Source organism: Hetaerina americana, unplaced genomic scaffold, assembly GCF_022747635.1.
Source record: "Hetaerina americana unplaced genomic scaffold, ioHetAmer1.1.p SCAF_10, whole genome shotgun sequence".
Lineage (NCBI taxonomy): Eukaryota > Metazoa > Arthropoda > Insecta > Odonata > Calopterygidae > Hetaerina > Hetaerina americana.
In genome coordinates this window covers 27,119,504-27,137,485 of record NW_027286070.1, presented here as the reverse complement: position 1 = coordinate 27,137,485, position 17,982 = coordinate 27,119,504, and the positions used below count along the sequence as shown (strand labels likewise).

The 17,982-nt window shown below is 37.9% G+C and overlaps 1 protein-coding gene across 1 annotated transcript in view; it reads left to right on the top strand.

Annotated features, from left to right (window-relative positions):
* Window positions 1–17,982, top strand: part of nompC (no mechanoreceptor potential C) — a 517,130-nt gene that overhangs the window by 446,361 nt on the left and 52,787 nt on the right. The window contains exons 13-15 of the mRNA XM_071598936.1: window positions 8,728–8,928; window positions 12,996–13,202; window positions 16,712–16,856. Of these exons, the coding sequence (XP_071455037.1) occupies window positions 8,728–8,928; window positions 12,996–13,202; window positions 16,712–16,856 (553 nt within the window). The remainder of the gene's footprint in view (window positions 1–8,727; window positions 8,929–12,995; window positions 13,203–16,711; window positions 16,857–17,982) is intronic.

The window sequence follows — 17,982 nt, the reverse complement described above, 5'->3', positions numbered from 1 at the left end:
ATTTTTTAAATTGGCCACTTCGTTTATCAATTAAATGATTTTCGTATACATAAAATACATTCTGAATTCAATCCAGAAGCTCAGCGGCATCAAATTGCCTTTATATAATAACATTATAAGTCGGCATTTAAGTGCAAGCATCTCAAATATGTAGGTAGAAACCTCTGCCAGGAAGGAAATCAGAATTTTGTTGTCTCTAGATGTGATCTTGGCCTGACTTAATCCACGCCAAAATTGAATATCCTTTGGGAGAACTAATGACTAGAATGATTCGAGGAATATTTATCTAATATTGGTATTACTTGAAATCTTGCAAAGATAATATGAATCTTGTATAATATTTAGTCTGTGTTATACAAAGTGATTCTTGGATAAGCTATAATTGAATTACAATAAATTCCATCCCAATTTATGGCAAAGGATAGAGCCACAGTTTTTTTTATTTCATTGTTGGAGTATTTATTTGAATAGAAAAATACTTTAAAGGTTTTCAGTGACAAGTAGGCAATTTGGAGTCTTTTAAATCTCTTTCTACCTTATTTTACATATATCACGAGTATTTTAGGGCAATTGCAGAAATTTTACTACAACTATAATCTTGATTAAGTTTTCTCGGGTCTTCCGCCGCGTCAGAGGTTCCATATTGGCCGACAATTCGATGGCCGACTCGTGCATCTTTGTGCACGAGTCGAGCATCAAAACGTCGGCCATTATGGATTCCCTGACCCGGTGTAAGACCAGAGAAAACTTCATCAAGCAAATACGCCGGGAGAGCACCAGATTGTACTTTAATGTTCAGTAATTTACATGTAGTAATAGAATCTATTTCCATGATGCATCTACCAGAATGAATTTGAATTGGAAAATTTGTGAAGTGGTTTCCTTTTACCGATAGGAATCACTGATTTTTCAATAATATTCTAGCTTCCAATATTATATGATGATTGACTTGAATAATCCAAATGTAATGGTGCCGTAGGACGCTTCCCTTCATGAAATATGCCCACTCCTTCAGAATGATCTATGGAGAGTGATGTAAAATAGGTCCCGAATAATCAGCTCATGCAATCACTCAAGCTTCTTGGCTCCGACAGAAGGATGAGCACAATAATATACCATCGATCCAAAATAAAATACGCCGCAGAGAAGAAGTGGACGAAGGTCGATCGTCGACGATGTCTAGCGTGATGGTCTTACCCTCAAAAGGATTGGACTTCGACTCCCTGGGGAAATGGGAATCTCTTCATTACAACAATCTCCTCTCTTTTGATGAAAGTGGTGTAATTTGGGCTCGAGCTTGGTCTCTTGGGGCCAGGTTCTCAATCAATTTCAGGCCTTTTTTTACGTTTCTGCCAGCCCTGTTTGACAAATGGGAAATAGGTCCATTCTATGTGCCTAATAAGACGTTAGGAATCGCCATTTTCCCCTGAACTAATAAACCTCTCGACAAAGTGTTTTCGGGGAAGTGAGAAGTCGCCAAATGAAAATAAACCGGCATTTGTCGATAGAAAAATACCCCTGGAGTTTTGCCCATAATGTTGTTTTGGTTTAGAAAGCAGTTAACCCTTTTTCTATCATAATTTATTGATGAAAATTTCCTTCGATGCGGCAAAACTACAATTCGTTATTAAATGGTTGAAGTAGTTTGTGTATGCTGTCACTTATAGAAAGTTGTGTATCTATCACTTTTAGAAAACTAGTTACCGTATCCAAGAACCGAATTTATATCATACTTCACCTTAATCTTTCGGTTACTGTTTCAGGTTTCCTTTCACCCGCTTTAACCGTAAAATAACAAGCAATTCACGCAAGACTGATTAGAGAAGAATATAATTGTAACAAGCATTATCACAACGGTTAACATTGGATTATTATGGATCCGTCAACTAAGTACTACACTACTTCTGTGCCCATGTCTAATATTTTTTTAATTAGCATTAATAGCGTACTACAGTGTACATCACGTGCTGCAAATAATCATTTTTTAACTCCTCCTGTTTTCTACCTACCTACAGTTCATTCAAATTTTTGTCAACCTCGTTTACCCAACACTCTCCCTTCTATTACAGTCTTAAATTTTTCCAATACCTCTCTGTATCTCCTGCGTCAAATTCAGTAAGATTAAGGCTAATTATTCTCAACTTTCATACTCACCATTCTTCTTCAAGAGATCCTTTTGCCTTTTTGACGAAATTATGTAGATTTTTAATCTCTATTTAAATGCATTCTAATTCATTCTTTGGAGAAAATCTTTCATTCTACCCGTTTTATTTTTCACGGAGTTTTTATATCTTTTATAAACTCTTTGCAGTCTCCTTTGAGTCTTTAAAAATTATGCTGTTTAACAGTCAACTCCTTTTCAGAAATTACTTTAAACGCTGCCAAAGATTTTTTGTCGAATTTTTTTATGGATGAAATTGATCTTCTCTCTATCTTTTGTGTCGTTTTACGTATTACTTTTTACGTCATTTGTTTCTCATTTTACTCAAATTCATCCGATAGCATATTTAGAAAATAAAGCATTTTTGCCTTTACGATCGTCGATTAAATTCAACTCTTCGTTCTTTCTTCCTGTACAATAAGTCGTCTCATGACAACCTTTTATTTAATTTTTAGAGGCCATCACACGATAGGTGCCTATTTTGACAAATAAAAGTGGAGAGGACGATTACAAAGCATGATTGTAAAGAGACAGGGGGGGTTAAAATGTCAAAGCAATGGAACCTGCACAAGTGCGTGAATTAATTTCGACTCGCCGCTGACGAGACCGTCAGCTAAAAGGTAATTGCTCTCCAAATGAGTAAGGACCAGTGCCACCTCTAGGCGAGGTAAGCAATAGCCGGGGGTGTCCTCAAACGCCCGCTCCTAACCCGACCGCGCCCGCCGCGGGCCCTTTGTGCAGTCCCTAGGCGCGTCGCACCGGCAACTCTTGTAATTATCGAGACCTCTGGATCGCTCTTTGATCCACCCCCGCGGCAAAACCCTTCGCATGCACATCGGGTGGGTACCATAAATACAAAGACCGCCCTCCCTGTGACCCACTTTACGCTATCATTCCCTTCGCTCCGAAAATTCACCTCTTCCCCTTAGAGGCACGATCCCACCCCACAGCGCTCACTCAACAAGGGACGCGTTTTGGTTCTTCAAAATTTTATTTTTTCCGTATTTCAAAAATTTTCATTTAATATTTTTCTCTCTCTCTCATACACACGCTCACCTAGAGGTGCTCGCGTGACGCCTTTAATTTCTGTGAGAGAACTGGGTACCTTTGCACGTGGACTGCGAGCTTAATATTTACGTATGTAATTTCCCAACGTTTTTCATACCCTTTTACCTCCCATGAGTGGAATATTTGAGCCCACCCAGAAAAATAACAGAGAGCGTGGCAGTAATTGTAGGTGAATGATTTTCACGTTATCTCCCTGTCTCTAACACACACAACACAACACAATTTTTATTTGTGAAATCTCTTCAAATCCAATTAATGCGGAGGTGGTTTCTCCTGACGGGGGCTTGGGTGAAATTTCCGGGGATTTCCGTCTTCTAAACCAAGAGGGTTGTAAGTAGGGACAAGGGTCAACGTTCTACGGATGAGTTCCCTGTTGTTCCGTCTTTAAATGGTTTCGATGTACTTAGTCTGCTTTTTATGTTATCATTTACGATCGGGTACTTTTAATAAGTAATATTTAAAGAAAATAATGGCCTCAATGGAAGAGGGGAATTTTTTACAGGAAAACTTGGCGTTATAATGTTTTCTTTGGGCACGACCATTCGTTTCAAAATGCCTGCCGGAGTTGGCGGGATTTTTTTCAGCTGCTCTATGGTCGCCGTTCAAACGCTGTTTTTGAAACTGGAACCGCAATAAATTTACCATCCAACGAGATAGTCTGTTCTTACCCTGCTGCCGTTCGTAGTTGAGAGAACGCTGACAGCGAGTTCACCCTAGCTCTTTTTCCCTTTCCCCGGTTCCCACCTTGGCCTAGTTGCGTATTTATTCCGAACGACGGAGATGGCTTCATCAGTCTAGCACATAACCCTAAAACTGTTCGTTAACTCCTCTCTTGTTACTCCGTTCCGTGAGTAATTCTTTTTGCCAAATTTTCTGATGTCACCGAGCTCTCTGCATTCCAACTCTTTTTCGTTTCTAAGAAAAAAAATTATGTCATGACTTGAATTGGATTTCACGATCAATCCGCATATTTACAAGAAATAATAGCAAACCGTGATTGGAAATTGATGGAAAATGAAAATTGTTGTGAATAAAATCTTTTTGTTTTTAATTTTATGGTAAAAGAGGTTTTTCGAGGCCGTTTTTATGGAGAATTGTCATGTTGCGCATCTGTTGACGTCATTAATTAACTGTTGAGTAGTTTCCAACTTGGAGTACCACCAGAGATTGCTCTCACTAAATGTGCGTGGGAATAAGACTCTTGTATTCCATTGCGGTGAACCTGTAGTTCAGGAGAAAAATCTAGTTGCATTTTGAATGATTAACATTAATAAAGTTCTATGCCACCTGCCACAGTAATCAATTCCACGGTTAGTATCCATAGAAAATTAGCGTGTAAAATTCATTCATTGGAACACGGGGGAGCCTTTCCCTTTCCCGGTTGTATTTCTGACAGAGGTCAGGCCAAAAAATTATTACATGTTTTCTATCGAAAATGTAGCTTTCTCTCTCTCCCTTTCCATACTTTTACTACTATTTTTACTATTATTATAACCTATAGTACTAAAATGTAGAACTTATTCATCATAAATGACAGCCCTCCCGTCAAAGGTAACACTCTATCTACTATTCAGCATAGGCGATATAAAATCAATTATCCTATAGAGTACGAAAAGTCTTACATGTACTCAGTTTTAGTTCGTTTGAGTGTCATTGAGAATTTCATTTGTACTCTTCGGACTTCCAAGGGATGAATTCGTAATCCTCTACTCATGTTATCTATTTGAATGGTTTAACAATTCATCACTGTTAATTAGGCACTTGTCAACGTAATGCCGTTTTGTCCAGCGCTGTTCCAATGTCGTACACTAATTCTTAATGCATAACGTATCTCTTTAAAAGCATATTACACATTTGAGTTTATACACACAGGGATTTAATGGGGAAGGGAGGAAAGGAGAAAGGTGGCTGAAAAATGCGAGGGTGCATAGTTATATAGTATAATGATTATAGCTTGAAACCCAGGGAAAAAGATAATGAAATTTTAAAATGGCTTGTAGTTTTGTCATGGTGAGGAAGAGGATATACTAAAGAATAAAGATAAATGCGTGACAGGATATAAATACAGCTGGTAGAAAAGTCCAGTTATGCAAATAGGTTAACTTGAAATATAGGTCATTTTAATTTGAAATAATTGGTACAATAAAACAAAGGTACCCACTTTTTACGCACTAAATTAAATTACAGTTCCTGCAACATTTTTAGTCATTGTGTCAATTTAAAAATTTCTCTTCATCTGACCTTCCCACGGCCTATATAATTAATTACGATTCAACTTTAGCTTTATATTACAATCCCATAATGTCCTGGATTATCAATATTGTAATTACTTTTCCTCGGCTATCACGTTGGCATGTCAAATCCACGACCGAATAATTCGTCTGCTGATAGACACTTATAAGGTTCTTGTTCCATCACGGTTTAATTTTACCCGTACATTTAAATAAAATTCCATTCAAGCTAACATATCTTTTTGACAGTTATTTCAACATGTTTAAGAAAAGAATTCTTTCAACGGTTATATTCTCTCCTCTTGACGCAGTAGTAGCTGTTTTAGCGACCATGACAAGAAGAAGACGGAAACTACTTATACTTACTACTTATCTGATAAGAACAGATATTTCTTCGAGTTTGGTATCTAAATCTCGGAACTCGATAAGATTCATCAATCACATTATTAATTTTTTCCTTTCAATGACAAAGCCTTCGCTTTGTTTCCATTTCTACGACATCTAATCAGTGAAAATCTGATGAGATAATATTTTCATTTGTTGTAAAAATGTATTGTAAAACTTCCGCTTCGCTTCCGGCAGTCAAACTAATCTCTACTTTTGAAGAGAGTAGTTTGACTGTCTCTCTACGTCTTCTTCCTCTTAAAGTTGAAAACAGGATGTTATAAATATTTTAATACGGCTTTTGCCGTTGTTTAAATTCAAATTTGAAATCGAATTTCAATTTGATTTCAAATTCACTTAACTTTAGGTTAAACCTTAATCATCAATTTATTCACTATCATCTTTCTCGCACCGCATTTTGCTCAGTAAAATAAAGTCCTAGCATAGTCCCTTTTCAATTCGTTTCCCCTAAATCTCTTCGTCCAGCGTCCCATCCTCCGCACATCTCCACTTCCTGCTCTTCTTACCCACATACCCTTCCCTCCCCCTTCCGCGACTCTTATTCATTGCTCCACGAGAAACGAGGCGAGAGCAAATTCCAATCCTTCTCTCTTACCCCCGGCTTTCCGCTATTACCCCTTCCACCGTTGTTCTGTGTCCCCAAAAGACCCCCGCCTGTGTGTGTCATTTCCAACTTCCGCGAAACTTGGACGTTTTGCTTATCCGACGAGTCGAATGTCTTCTACAATTTCCTGAGCTCTTGTCCTTTCCGCTCACTCCGTCTTCACCCCTCCCTTCTCTCTCTCTCCCTCTCTCTCCTACTCGGAAAGCTTTTCAGCTCCATAGTCTCCATCAGTCTCTCTTTCTCTCTCAACCTCCCGCTTCCTTCGTTTAGGGCACTCCCCACCCCCCTTCCAGTACAAACCGCATGCTCTTACGTCTCTTCGGGGTCCATTGTGTCGGAATAGCCCCGCGGGGTTTCACGAGTCTATTGTTTCCACGACTGGGAAGAATGGTAAGGTCTTGCGCGAATGACGCGCTTATTAAGCCATTTCCGTCTTGATATTTTTTTTCGATTATCCTTTTGTTTTCCGTTCTCTTTGAACATTTGGAGACAAGTTGAGGGACCATAACACCATTTCATGCTCCGTTAAGCGAATTCATCTTTCATTATAGTTCTATGATATATTTCCTATATGAAATTTGACCCTCGACAAGGAAATAATGAGTTGAAGAAGACATATCGGCGAGTCGATATACGTTGGGAGGGTATATCTTGGGATGACGATTGAAATAATAAATCTAAAATATTTTTTGTGCATGCAATAATGCATTGAGGTGAAAATTGATAATTTTTTCCAACCGTTGAATTTAAGTACCTTACAAAACTTTCAATGTCATTATAAAAAGAAATACCGAAATTTCATCGGTTTATGTTGTATTCAAATATCGGTCAAATTAAAATTCTAAGACATTTTAGGGTTTCAGAATGTCATTTCTGTCCGTTACTTCTCATTATTGGCATATGTATATATATATATATATATATATATATATATATATATATATATATATATATATATATATATATATATATGTGTATGTATATATGTATATATGTATATATGTATATATGTATATATATATATGTATATATATATATATATATATATATATATATATATATATATATATATATATTTACATTGGCTGTCCTTTTGAGAGCCATCTTCTAACCTTAAATAATAACTTACAACGAGATTTCAAGATAAAATGTTTTCTTTTTTTCCTTCCCGCCTCTTTATAAAGAGAAGCGCACCGAATATTCATGAGATATCTAATTCTTTGTGGAATTTCCTCGTGGAATCATATTCGTGTCCTCACCACAATCATTCCAATGCGCCCAAAAAAGAGAATCGGAATGGACATAGTTATCATTTAATGCCAGAATTCTCTGTCTTCTGCTCAGTACGTGTTTAAGGTCAAGTGCGAAGAAATGCTGTGAAATGTTGAATCTGGCATGAAATATTTCTACTGGCAAATTTTAATGTGATAAAAGCTGATAAATGGGGATTCGTTTCATTTGACGAGGTACCAACAAGCACATCGAAGGATATGAAAATTCAGCTTCCTGTAAGACTTTATACCAGCCAAGAAAAATATTTTGTCTCAGAATTCACCGATTCGAGTTTAACGGAGCTTAGGTGAGCATTAGAGTACCAAGAAAGTTTTCACTCATTTCAACAATAATAGGAACGTGTTCCAGTCTAGCAATAATATGCTTACTAGAGAGCTCGAGTTTGGTTCCTGATACGCCTCTGAGCACCCTCAGCTTCACACAATCCGTGTAATTTTTCGAGCACCAGATATTTCTGAGAAACCATAGGCAGCACAGGGTAAGGTTGCCCTGATGTGTGAATTGAATGCAGAAAACCGTCGATGCAGGAAACATTTATCAATGGGCTTCCTCCCATTTCAAATCCCGTACTTGACGGGGTAACGATTATTACCACTTTAAAGAAAAGATTGTTAAACCAGACATGACCATTTTAAGAAACCAGATTTATCATATGTTTCCTAACTTCCTCACCAAGCCTGTTTGTCCTTTGTATGTGTTCCTTATCTCTGTACCCTAGTTAATGTATGTGTGTGTATGTGGGTGTTCGTATAAAAATAATACACACACACACACACACACATATATACATATATATATACATACATATATATATATATATATATATATATATATATATATATATACGAGTATATCGTATATATATACACACACACACATGTATATATACATATGTATATGTATGTGTGCATATATATCACACGCACGCACGTCATACTATGAATCATTTTCTCATGTCTTCGTAGGGGAAGCAAACTCCTTTGCACCTCGCTTCAGCCGCCGGACAGCTCGAAGTTTGCCGACTCCTTTTGGAACTTGGCGCAAGCATCGATGCGACGGACGACCAGGGTCAAAAACCTATCCATGCCGCAGCCAAGAACAACTATCCCGAAGTGGCCCAACTCTTTCTTCAGCAACAACCTTCTTTGGTGCTTGCGGCGTCTAAGGTAAGATTCCTGGCGCACCCTGGATCGCCTTCCACTCCTACGCTGAAACCCCGAGTTTCCAACGGTGAATCTTGGAGTTTTGAAAGCAGGGGTGGCGTTAAAAAGATCTCAAAAAATGAATGAAACACCAGGGAGAGCTAATTCGATTTCCCCCTGTTGACTCGTTTCTGTGCTTCGTGAGAAGAGGCTGGAGTTGCCAAAGAGGAAGACGGATGGATAAGAAAACACAGAGAATGAAATATTACCTTTTACCAGGCGTAGGCTTGGAGAAAATTATTCTCCTCCTTGTCATTGTGTATCATTTTGTCACGAAATGAATGAGGAGATGACTTAGTCAGTTTTAAAGCCCAAACTTTGACGGCAAAGAGAATGTTGTTCTTACATCAGTTATGCTCTTGGAAACCTGAGTCGTAGAAACAATGAGCTTAAGTCTCATACATGGACCCTGTGCTTGAGATTTTATCGCTTCTTTGGTGACACTTTTTCAAACTTCCGGCCTTAATAAGTGTCAGTTTACTCGCCAAAGTACCGAGCAAGGCTTGAAGCTTCTACATTTTCCCAAAGTTATTACTCACGGAAATAAATTTCAGCCTTCTCAGTTCTGCGTGCTAAAATTAATTTTTGCCTTTAATATAAATGTCATATTAGATATTAACGCACCATTTTTTATTTGAATTTTATTTGTTTTGTAAGTTTAATTTTGATTTGAAAATTCGTGGATATTATTTTTCGCCACATTTTGATTGATTCATTTTTCTTCCCTTCCAGTGATTCCCATTATTCTCAAGTTCCCTTTATTTGAGAAGAAAATATTAACTTTCACGTAGTTTTATCTAATTACAAGAATGAGTTAAGAAAGTGGGACATAATTTCTTCTTAATAATATATGAACATGAGATTAAGTCTTCAAAATATCTTCCTTAATACTATTTCCCTCCGTCTAAATACGAAATGTTCCTTTAAAGGTCTTCGCCTTTTATACGTATATACTTCCATGAATTCAGTAATAAAATTCAATAATTAATATGTTTTCCGTCAGCATTTAAATATTCATCACCATCAACAGTACTGTATGAATTGTTGATACGAAGGAGTTAATAACTAGGAAATTTTGGGGAATATAGTCCAATGTTAGCAGATCGTGCCTCGAATAAGAAATGAGAATTGGTTTTCCATAACTTTCTTCTTTTTTTCACTCACTTGAAATTTTTCTGAAAATATATTGTGATTTAAATAATTCTTGGAACTCTTCTAAATATTATTGAGCTACCTTTATTTGTGAAAGAAAATCCTTACCGCATTTGTTTGAATACAGCGTGAGCCAAGGTAGTGGTTAAATTAAATAATACGTAAATCGGTTAAATTTACCCAGTACTTTCCTGAAGATGAAAAAAAATATAAATGGTCTGAAATCTATCATCATTCATACCGTCATCAGTCATTTCATAATTCAATTTTTTTCAAACTGTCTTTTTTATTGTCTTTCGAGATTTAATCTCATGCGCACTCTCGCTATGTGTAATTTCTCTTCTATCAATAAATTTCTTAACTGCGTCCTGTTTCAAATTTCTGAAGGATCTGGTCCAATTATTTTCGATCACGTAGTAATATGCCTATTTTTTCAACCGTATAAACCCATCATAAAACTTTCATTGCAGCTCACATATGATTTCACCGACGCGGATCCTGTAGCGCCAGATTTGGAATTAAAGAGATTTCTGGAGAGAGCTGAGAGAGGAAGTAACGCGCAGTCCTTTAGGAGCGTTAATGTTTGCACTCAATTAAGCCATGAGAGACGACTCTCCTCTGGGCTCTCGTCTCGACAGCACTCTAGTGCACCTGCGTTCGTGACACACGCGTGACAGCGCGCACAAACTGCTCGCTCCCTCACTCTAATCCCCATCGACACTACACCGCGCCGTTGTAGTCACAGCCCCTTTCGGAGCCAACTCGCGAGTGCTTACCTAGCGCAAGTAGAACATAAAAAGCGTTTCTCAGAATGAAGGTTTTCTCAACCTTTTTCCTTATTTTCCTTACCCTCATTTGGAGCCTGGCGTGCAAGCTTTTCGTCGCTAACCAACCAGCTGCTTCAGGATTGAAAAAAATGTACTTTTGAGAACTTTGGCCTCAAATAACAGCTTAAGGTAAACCTGATGAAAACGTAGGTGTGATTTGATTACTGTCAACCTATATTCTAAATATTCCAAGAGAATTTGAAGCAAAAAATGAAATTAACTGCTACTTAAGTAATCACTGGGCATTTTGCTGATTTATGTAACTTTAACTTTTAAGCCATTGAATTGGGCATATGAAAATAAACAAACTTCACGAAAATGGAAACGTGGCTATGCGATAAAATATTTCTAAGAGGAGTTTTCTATCGATTTTAAAATTATCAATCTGAGAATTGCCACCCATTCCCATTCTTAGTTATTCTTTCTCCATATATGTACATAAAAGATCGTAAATTACACTTCGTGTAACAGGTTCCATATTTGGATGATGAAGTTAATAATATTGGGAGCGTAAGTCTGTGTTGTGGCATTTTATTCACTCTCAGCAGAGAAATTGATGCTTTCACAATGCTATAGAAGAGCTCGTCAGTTTTTATACCATCTCCGAATGTCAAATATTGTTTTTCTGTGATTCTTCGCTAACTTCTCACGGAAGGTGCGGCTTTTAATTGGAGTGGTATGATTAAAGTAAATAAACTCGCTTTTTATTTCCGGTGTTTAGCAGTCTGATATATATGACCTAATTGCCTCCACTCCCCTTAAGTGATACGTGGAATGCACGGAAAATTTGAGACCGTCTGGCATGAGTAAACCACTTAAATGCATTGTTATAATTCCAAGGAGTAGAGTGGAGAAAATAATAGTATTGAATGAAATAACAAAAAAAACCAGTCGTGCACTGGATTTCTTGGAAACGCTAGAGAATTATTATATCCCAACGTTGGAACCTCTTAATTAAGGATATTAAATTAACGGTCTTTGCACATTTATTTATTTATTTCGTTTTTCCTGCCTGTAGGGCTAATGGATCAGCTTGATTATTTCACGGAAACACCTTTCGAATTTCCCGTGGTAATTTTTTTTCTCTCTCCTCTCAGTTTAAACTATTCGTGACACAAATTTTCAATTTCATTTCCGCCACTATACCTGTTGGATGCAGAGTAAATTTTTACAATTTCATTTTTACGAATTTTTCTTCAAAAATATTTTAATTTAATTTAATCAATTTTAATTCATGAAAATTATGTTTATGAATTGCACCCGGAAGCATATTTTTCATTTATTAACTTGATTTCAAGCTTAGTATTTCTTGAGGAAAACAATTTTCAAACCTACTATTGCGTCGGAGATATTCTCACGCAGATAAGCTAAGATGGTATATCTCATCCTGCGGACATATTTGGCTGGCCTTGCAAGGAATATGCTCTCCCATTAGTGACCGCATGTTTGATATCATTCATTTTCTCCCTCGGGAAGTGCCATTTTCTTTATTTCCTGTAGGATTTGATTGTTAATACCACTGTCTTCGGGAAATTGAATGTTTTTCTAAGCATTACCTAAGCAAATGCTGCTGAATTTCATATGATTCGACGGTTAATTGAGTATAAACTGCCACGTAATGTCCTTCTGCCGATTTTAAATAAATAGATATTTTCAAAAGTTCTTGGAAACCATATTTTTAGGATCAAAATTGGCATCGTTACTCGGCAACCAAAATTTTGTATGAGTTATTGCAATAGAATCAATGAAACTATTAACAAATTTTTATTTTGTTAATGTAAACTATGTACTTATATATAGGAGTTAAATGCCCCGCAGGAGTCACTTGAAAAATTTTTATTTGCTAAATATTTTCCCTTTTCTTTAATTTGAAAATATTTTTCACTATTTCTCTAATTGTTAAGCTAATAAAGATGTTTGATGCTGATGAGGATTGCTTCTCGGTCAAGGAATGAGAATGCTTCCTTCCAGAGAAAATATTTATGCCATTCTGTTTTAGGTGGATCTGCGAATTTCTCGTTTTACAGTCTTTCTCTTTTCTTCTTCACACAGGATGGGAGTACTTGCGCCCATATAGCGGCGATGCAGGGTTCTATCCGTGTCATCGAAGAACTGATGAAGTTCGACCGTCAAGGGGTGATTGCGGCGAGGAACCGAATCAATGAGGCGACGCCGCTGCAACTGGCGGCTGAGGGTGGCCACTCCGAGGTGGTGAAGGTATTGGTGCGAGCCGGGGCCTCCTGCGCCGACGAGAACAAGGTGAGCTCCTTCCTCCTCTTTGCTTGGACGGCTGGAGACTTGGAAATTACTCAGCGCATCCATCGAGCTCAACAAAACGTTTTCCATGTCTATGAAATTAGATAGGGGTTTTTCGGGCATATCTAATTCACTGAGCTCCCACACTTGCTCACCCAAGTACTTGACGTTGCCGTTACTTCAGCCGGGGAGCTATCAAAATAATATATCAATGAAGTTCCACAACTCGGCGTGGGGCCTCTGAGTCATGTTCAACGGGCATTTGTCGTAATGGTGATAAATATTTAAGCAATGAAGGAATATTTTTATAATCTACTCATCTCGAATATGCAATCACGTATGCTCATGCAGTTCATTTTGAAATCAATTTACACAAATTTTCATTGATACGTTAAGTTATTTAGGTGTGCTTTTTTTTAGTATTACAATCCTAGAATTGGTGTACTGCAGCCCTCCATGGTGCAGGGCTGCATCTCCTCGGGAGTTTTAATGCGGTGGTTTCCCGTTGCCTTCCGCATCGCAGTACTTCGGCCGATTCCGTGAACATCACTCTCGCCCAAAGCTGTGGCAGTTGATGCCGGGCCGATCTCCTTGATCTGCGCCATCATTGCCTTTTACTGAGAGCTGCTTCCTCTCAGTAGTGGGGTCATTTTGTGCTGCGTTTAAAAGTCGTCGACCGCTGAAAATTATTCTCCCGCAGAATATCCAGAAAAATATTCTCCGTGCAATGGTCTCGAACCGGCGGCCCTCGGAATGAGAGTCGAACACGCTACCACTGGCCCACCCTTGGGAGGAAATTGGGAGGAAAACATAAGTCTTTTTGGAAGGCTCAATATCCAGTAGAAAGTACAAGTTCAATCCCAAAAGTAGTAGTACTGAGTCGATTTAGAAAAATTTATTGCCAGAATTGATACATTCACTCCAAAATCTTCAAAGTAGCACGTCCTTGCCGTATGAATTTGAGACGGGAGAATAGAAAGAAGTCTAGCGGGGGAATTCCCTATCAAATTTGTATCCTCACTCACATGGTCGAGAAGCTCTTGGCAGATCTACGTGCGAGTTTCCTCATGTTCGTCCGAGAGCACTCGCGGCACCAACTTCGCACACAACTTTCTCATGCCCATTTTTTACGCTCACAAGTCAATTCACATCACGTTTAGAGTTGCTAAGTTCATCAGAAATCACGCGAACACTTAATTTACGATCCCCGTTCAACAAATCCTTCACTCTTGCAAGATTTTCGTCACTCTTTGAGATCGAAGGGCATCCTGAACGTTCGGCATCTTTAACATCTTCTCTATCCTCCCGAAACATCTTGTGCTACTCAAAAACACCCGATCTGCCCTTGGCGTAATCACCATAAGCTGCTGTAAGTATATTATGAGTTTTTCCCGGTTTTTCCCAGATCCCTGAAAAATTTTATGGCGTAGCGCTCTTCCATTACCGGTCCATGACGGAGAGTAACGAGGCCACGTTTCAGAGGTTTCGCGAACAAACGCTCTCTGGAAAGGCTGGGATTTAACTACCACTGGCCTCCAGCCTTTTCTGAGATTCCCCTTTGTCGAAAGCAGGCAGAGAAACCGCTACCCGTCCGTTCATCCGGGAAAAAATAAGTCACAATACTTTTGGGACATATCTTGTATATGGAGTTACAGAGGCAAAATAATTTGAGGAGAAACAAAATTTAAAGCTTTGAGGATGCTTGATAAGTGGTTGAACGAAAGAAAAGCCAATCATTCTTTAATTATCGCGCGAAAGCCAGTTGAAAGTATGAAAAAAATTTAAGAAAAAAATAATAAACTTGCATATAATTGAAAATCAGCGGGACATTTAATGTACAGTAATGGGCAGGAACCCTCCAATACCTTAAACAAGTAGACTACCTACAATGATTATGTACGTCAGAAAAAGAAAGTTTTTATTGGAGGACCTTTAAACATTCTTTAGATCTACGATGCCATTTCAAAAAGTGAGTCGTAACCCGCAGCGTAGAAATATTGAATATTCGGAGATGATTTCTAGTGATATTTTTGCAATTATAATTTACCAAGAATGCTCTCATCTTCGGCTCAAACTCAAACTATGACGTCTTGCACTCCCCATTCTCGCTCGGCTCTCAACATACCTCCTAGGAAGTAAGAATTTTCTTCCCCTCATGAGACGGTGCAAGATTGTGCCTCAGCCATCTGTGAGAGTTATCTTCCATTACAAATAGTGTCGTGGCTCTTAGCCACCACCTTCATAACGAGAAATACTCGTATGGAAACTAATTTAAACCTAATGAATAAGAAGGGCCCTTTATATACATTATCTTTAATACTGGGTTTTTATCGGTGTCTTTCTTATGTATGTATATTTAATACTTTTCAATAATTTAAAACTATTCCTTTTATAAGTGCAAAAACACTACAATAAAAAATTTATATAAATAATTTTACCAGTTGAATTTTCAAATATTTTTATCGCATTAAATCAAAATTTCATAAATATCATGTCATGTTAGTATTTACAATTAAAATATTTAGAAACCAAAGATTGTACAAATTAAATTTGTTTCATTCTATGAGTATTAAACTTTTTGTTGTGCTCGTATGCGTCATTAATCTTATCATGCAGTTATTAGTTTTTGATCATTATCTGAAGGTGTTGAAATAAGCATTGGCATAGGTAGTCATTCTATGCCTTTCAAATTGCGGTTACATTCAACTAATCGATTCGCAGCACGTATAATGCTGGTAATCATGAAACTGGGCCAACTTGGTGACCCCTCTTTGGACTGAAAGAGAAATTCAACTGTGCATTGGCTAATTATGCCAATCCAACTGAATTCACGTACTCGATGTGATATCACTTGGGGATAAAAAAATGAAAAAAAATTACTCGTTAAATTTGTTTCCAAAGATTTTAAACATTTTTACCTTTCATTGTAACTTAATTATGAGTGAGTTTTTTAACATTGTCGGGGTTAAAATTGCAAGAAGAAAAGTAGTAAAATATCGTTTTGATCCTAATATTTATTCATGAGTGTTGCAAAAAAGTTCAATGTGACAATGTGTAGCCGAAGTTATTTCACATTCCCCCAAGGTCTTCTGCATAGTTGTCATTTCGAGGTTCATTGTTTCCTGTCACCAAATATTCTCTATCTTACTCTTTCTCTCCTCTAAAAACTATCGGGGATCGAGATGGTGCGGGGGCTAACGTACTGGCTTCCCACCATGAGGGCGCGGGTTCAAATCCCGGCGGTGTTGAATATTTTTCAGAGGTATCTCGATCCCTACTTGAGGTGCTTTGTGGAGGGCACTTTGAGTGAGTACGCCGTCCGTCGGATGGGACGTTAAACTGCGGACCCCTTGGCGCCTTTCGTAAAGAGTAGGCTAATGCCGACGCCGGGTTTCTCTCCACCCTTCATCCTTTCCTATCCATCCCCTATGGCGCAAATGACCTTAGCTGTCGGTCGCCTTCCCTCAAAACTACTACTACTACTAAAAACTATCGCCTTTCTCTATGGTAAGGCCGGTTTCACTGCTGTCCACATGGCCGCCCGTAACGGTCACGGCCCAGTCCTGGAAGTCCTACGGTCAACGCAGTCTCTGAGGATTTCAAGCAAGAAGCTGGGGGTCACAGCTCTCCACGTCTCAGCCTACTTCGGACAAGCAGGTGTGTACGATTCGGCTTCCCCGCAATTAATGTCACTGTGCTTCTGCGAACCACCGTAGAGACCTACGATTCAGCTTTTTCTTATTTCGAGTTGAGTGATACATTAAGTGAATGACTTGCTCAATTTTGATATCCGCTCTCAATAACTGTGCCTTCGGTCAGTTGGAACTCAAATATTACTCAACTTAAATATTAAAATACATAATCACCTTAAACATTTTATTTTGAGCAAAGGTCAAACGCCTTTGTTAGCATATTCAGCTGGTTATATTCAATCCACCTCCTAAATGGCTGAATTTTTAATTTCACTTCAGCTTTATGGCATTTAATTCATTTTGAAAGAAGATTGTTATTTTTTAGTTTATTTTAACATCCTTGTGTGCAATATTTGCTCTCTCTGGCGGTTATTTTTTTATTTTATTTTTGTTCTTGAACAGTTACAACTCCTGCTGTGGTTTTACCCTGTCTGGATGGATTGGGTTAAACAATGGTGTGCACAGATACACTTTATAGCACTGCACGTAAGACAGCTTTGATATTATTTTTAGAATTAGTTCCTTCCTTAATTTTGCTTTCTCAATCAAAATACGACATATCAAATGATTATTTTAATATAAGATTCTCCTACGCTTACTGTTCAATCACGAAATTATTATGTTTTATTCGTCCTCGTTTTTGCGCCTGATGCCGGCATCTTCAAGTATGCTAATAATTTTGAATCCCTTTAATTTAATACCATTTCTTTTTTATCAATTTATCTTTTTCAATTATTTTTATTTGCTTTTTTTATTTGTCAAATGTACATTCCTTTACGAGCAATATGAATTTCAGCTTGCAAGGTTCGCTGCAGCTTTGATCCGAGTACTAGGTACGTTCACAAATGAATTCATCCGTTCCTTTTCATTTAACGTGAAAAATCGGATACCATTCCGAGCCAGTAGTTTCGCTTCGCAAAACGATGGGAATTTTGAGAGAATTTTCTGAATTATTCCGCGAAATCAGTCTGTCGCTATTAGTTTTTGCGCAGAAGGAATTCATCCCTTCATTTCCCTATGGCATTAAAGTTGAGTCTTGGTCCCTTATATCGTTATTGTATCCTTTATTTTCCCAATGATTCTCTCCGAGA